This window comes from Falco biarmicus, chromosome 19 (assembly GCF_023638135.1).
Source record: "Falco biarmicus isolate bFalBia1 chromosome 19, bFalBia1.pri, whole genome shotgun sequence".
Classification (NCBI taxonomy): Eukaryota; Metazoa; Chordata; class Aves; order Falconiformes; family Falconidae; genus Falco; species Falco biarmicus.
In genome coordinates this window covers 384,074-388,181 of record NC_079306.1, presented here as the reverse complement: position 1 = coordinate 388,181, position 4,108 = coordinate 384,074, and the positions used below count along the sequence as shown (strand labels likewise).

Genomic DNA, 4,108 nt, shown 5'->3' with positions numbered 1-4,108 from the left:
AGGCCTCTTGCTGGGGTGGGGGGTGGGAAGAGGGGGACCAGAAATTCAGCCCCCCCATTCCCGGTGAAAGCTGGGGGACAGGGATGTCCCTTGGGTATGCCAGAGCCTCCCCAGGCCCTTGGAGGGAAGAGGGGGCCTGGGGGGGGGGGGGGGGGGGGGCACTGGGGTGTGTGGGATGGGCTGGGGGTGTCTCCCTGCAGACCTCTGGATGCAGCCCTCTCCCTGCCAAGCTCTCCCCAGGCACCTGGCTCCGCTGCTGGCCCTGGGGGGGACATCGGAACTATGGGGGGCTTTGGGTAAGGACCAGACACCCCACCCCACCCCCAAAACGCCCCATGAGGGTTAAATCAGTCTTTGAGGTTATTGCCCCAACCTTGCACCCCCAAACCAGGGTGCACCCCCCTCAACCCTTAAACTCCAGTTAAATCCCCCCACCTGCACCCCCAAATCCATGGGTGCCTTGGGGCCAGCATCAAGGCCCACCCAGGGGACCTCCCAGCCCCAGGGGACGGCGCCTAAAGGACACAGAGGCCACAGCCCTGCAGGATGTAGTGTTTATTGCCAGCAGGGGAAACTGAGGCACGGGGACAGCCACAGATCGCCCGGGGGACCCCGCCGTGCCCCATCACCAGCTGCCAGGGTATGTGCCCGTGCCTCAGTTTCCCCTGCCAAAAGCGAGCAGGGCCACTGACCCCTTGGGTTAAATAGCTTAAAAAACAACCCCAAAACGGGCGATTTTAAGGGAAATAAAAGGGCAAGGAGCCCCAAAATCCAGTGGGGACCAAACCCAGGGCTCACAGGCACCTCAACGGGGAAGCCGAGGCACAGGGAGTGATCACAGCAGCAACCACCATGGGATGTGGCAACTAACCCTGCCCCCAGAGCCCATTTAGTGTTCAGCTGGCTAACTGGGAGAACTGGAGGCTGCTGGCTGGGCCCCCTGGCAGAAATAGCCCTGGGGTGGGGTCTGCCATGCAGCAAGGGGAAACTGAGGCACGGGGGAGTGGCTCACTGCCCCATCTCTGCACGATGGAACCCCACTTTGCTCTCAGTGTGGGAAACTGAGGCACAGACCCACCCTCTCCCTCAAAATGAGACCCTGGGCTTGATCTTGTGGGGGAAACAGGCACAGATCTTCCCCCCCCCTCCCCACCCCCCCTGAAGTGTCCCAACACAGCTCCCAGCTGGGGAAACTGAGGCACAGACCCACTAACCCCCTCCCTTGTTCCCAGCAGCGAAAACTGAGGCACGGATCCATCCTTTCCCTCCAAGCTTCCCTCATCTCCTCCTCACCCCCTCCTCCAACAGCTCCAGCACTCCCAGTTCTCCCAGTCGTGCCTTGGCCAGCTCCTCCCAGCCCCGGTTAGCGCGGGGATTTCGGGGCGAGGGATGGGGTAACCCCTCGACGCGGACAGCCAGGCCGGAGGCCGCGAGGGCACGCCGTGCCCGCCGCTCAGCATAGCGCCCGATGCCCACCACCAGCCCCACACCCAGCAGCCCCACAGCTCGCGCCAGCATCCGGTCACACAGCACCATCAACCGGTCACGCTGGGCTGGGGGCAGCTCAGTGGGGGGCAGGTTCCGGCCACTGGAGGCGAGGAAGAGGAGGGGGCAGTGGTTGTGGACGAAGCAGTGACGGAAAAAAAGATGGGGGTCTGGGCAGAGGGTCCGCACCAGCCCCCAAAAGCGGGCGCCGCTCACCTCCGCCCGTTGACAGGCCAGGCCCAGCACCGGGCGCTTGGGGTGCTCTGAGGGCGGCTTCTTCACCCCGCCAGCGACCTGCAGCCACTCCCGCACGTGCCAGGCTTCTCCGAATGGGACCTGCAAGATGGGAAGGGAGCTCAGGGGGGGCTTGCAATCACCCATCCTGGGCAGGATTTCCCCTCCCTGGGAGATGAAGAACGGTTTTGGGTGGCACACCCTGAGGAATGGTCGCCCCAGAACAGCCCTGCAGTTGACTCTGCTGCCTCCATGGCTTAGTTTCCCTTACCAGATGCCCCACTGGGATGGGGACTGGGAACCCTGGGCACTCCTGTGCCTCAGTTTCTCCCACCTGAGGCCCCATGGGAAAGGACTGGGACCCCTGTGCTTTGGTTTCCCTCCCCACCAGGGTCCCTCCAGTGCCACACCCCGGTCTGGGCCATGCCGAAGGGGCCCGGGTTCATGCCAAGGAACAGGACGCGCTTGGGGGTGCAGCAGTAGCGGCGCACAAAGTCGCAGTGGGGCTCCCAGGCATAGTCGAGGGGGTGGTAGACGTGGCTGACAGGCTCCCCAAAGGGTGGCAGCGCCTGCAGCAGCACACTCTGCTCCCGCTCCAGCCGCAGGAACCGCCCTGCCAGGCCGCCTTCATCCTCCCCAGCCTTGGCCACTGCTGCTGGCTCCGTCACCGTCCCTGCTGCCTCAGCCTCTCTCTCCTCCATGCTGCCATCACCTCGTGCCTGTGGAGGGGAGACGAGTGACAGGGTAGCCCCAGGGAGAACAGGGTGGCCCCCCAGCGCCACCCCAGGGCTGGGGTGGAGGGGGCAGCCTGTGCCTCCCGGGCTCTGCAACGGGGAAGGAAGAGCCCCAGCACCACTCTGCTCCGTTGCCTGCACCCCCAGGGCCTCCTGCTACCCTGAAGTGCAGCCCTGCACCCCCCAACTGCCCTCTCAGGGCCCCCCAACTGCCCTCTTGCCCCAGCCCTGTGCCCCCCAGGCCCTCAACTGCCCCCCAGAACAGCCCTGTGCCCCCAGAGCCCCCCTGTGCCCCCAGAGCCACCCAACTACCCCACTAGGCACCCCTACTCAAGCCCTGCACCCCCAAGGCCCGCAACTGCCCCCCAAAGCAGCCCTGCACCCCCAGATCCCCCCTAGGGCCTCCTAACTGCCCCCTACTGCTGCCCTGTACCCCCAGGGCTCCCCAGCTGCCCCCACCGGGCACCTCTACTGCTGCCCTGTGCCCCCAGGGCACCCTAACTGCCCCCAGCCACGTCCTCACCCCCCCGCGCCCCTGGCTGCCCCACAGGCCCCCCAGCCACCCCGGCCCTGCTCCCCCGCGGGCCCCTCTGGCCCGGCCCAGCACCCCCTCGCCATCGCTTCCCAACTCCCGCGGGCCCCCACATCCCCTAACGACGTCACACGGCGCCACAAGACGCCACGACGCCCCCGACGGCTCACCTGTGCACCGAGCCCCGCCGGCCCCGCGGCCGCCCGCCCCACCCCTTCACCCCTGACCCGCCCCGCGCCTGCCGGGAGCTGGAAACCAGGGGGCCCCGCCCCTTCCGCCCCCTTCCCGACGTGCCCCACGCGGGGGCCGGGGCCGGGCCCTTTGTCTGCGCGGGGCCGCGCGACATCACGGGGCGGCGCGCGGAGTTTCCCATGGTACTTCGCGGGGGGTGGTGGTGTCCCCCCCCGTCCCGCCCCGCCCCCCATTCGCCGTGGGTGGCCCCGGGGCGCGAGCACGCGGGGAGAGGGGGCGGTACACGGGTGAGTCGTGATCCCCGAACACCAAGGCGGGGCCCGTGGGCACACCGAGCCCCGCCCGCGGGCCCCGCCCCTTCCGGTGGGCGGTGACACGCGGGCTCCGGCGGCACAAGGGCGAACCCTGGCGACGGCGGGCGGCACCGCGGCGGGGCGGAGTCCGCGGGCGGGGGGCTGGGCTGCGGCCCCCCACCTCCCCCCCAGCTCCTCTCGCGGGGCACCCCCGTGTCCCTCCACCCACCTCACGGCTCCCCCCGGTCACCCGCCCATGGGGTGTGCCCCCCCTCTCGGTGTGTGTGCCCCCTCTCCCGGTGCCCCCCGCCTCCCGGTGTGTGTGCTCTCCCTCCCGGTGCACCTCTCCCCCTGGTGTGTGTGCCCTCCCTCCCGGTGACCCCCCTCCCCGGGCTGCAGCGCCGCGACGCGCCCACCAGGTGGCGCCAGAGACGCGGCCGCGGGTACGCAGGCGTCCGGGCGCGGGGGGGCGGCAGCGCAGGGTCTCTCGTGAAATAGAGCGGTGTCTGCGTCTCGGGTTGGGGTGAACTGGGCCGTACTGGGTGCGCGCTGGGGAGGAGATAGGCTGTGAATGGGCCATGCTGGGGCTACTTGTGGCCCCCATTATCCCCCCCAACCCCAGACAAAGCGGAAGCTCC

At 68.7% G+C, this 4,108-nt stretch overlaps 1 protein-coding gene across 2 annotated transcripts; it reads right to left on the bottom strand.

Moving 5' to 3' along the window:
- Positions 1-540: 540 nt before the first annotated feature.
- SMUG1 (single-strand-selective monofunctional uracil-DNA glycosylase 1) lies at positions 541-3,613 on the bottom strand. Of its 2 annotated transcripts, XM_056322436.1 has the most exons (3): positions 3,156-3,613; positions 2,130-2,438; positions 541-1,821 (listed from the first exon to the last, which is right to left on the bottom strand). In XM_056322436.1, exons 1-3 carry the CDS (start codon positions 3,408-3,410, stop codon positions 1,279-1,281), a joined length of 1,107 nt encoding a protein of 368 aa, XP_056178411.1. In that variant the 5' UTR covers positions 3,411-3,613; the 3' UTR covers positions 541-1,278. The 2 variants fall into 2 exon arrangements, with proteins under 2 accessions (XP_056178411.1, XP_056178412.1); XM_056322437.1 differs by lacking the exon at positions 3,156-3,613 and having other exon boundaries at positions 1,991-2,273.
- Positions 3,614-4,108: the final 495 nt, after the last annotated feature.

What these genes read in the sequence shown, in the direction of transcription:
- SMUG1 (XM_056322436.1), bottom strand. Translation starts at nt 3,410, where the DNA reads ATGGGGGGCGGGGCGGGACGGGGGGGGACACCACCACCCCCCGCGAAG. An exon ending in CGGCGGGGCTCGGTGCACAG is followed by an intron (nt 2,439 to 3,155) that starts GTGAGCCGTCGG and finishes TCCCCTCCACAG; the next exon opens with GCACGAGGTGATGGCAGCAT. An exon ending in TCGGCATGGCCCAGACCGGG is followed by an intron (nt 1,822 to 2,129) that starts GTGTGGCACTGG and finishes CCCATCTTGCAG; the next exon opens with GTCCCATTCGGAGAAGCCTG.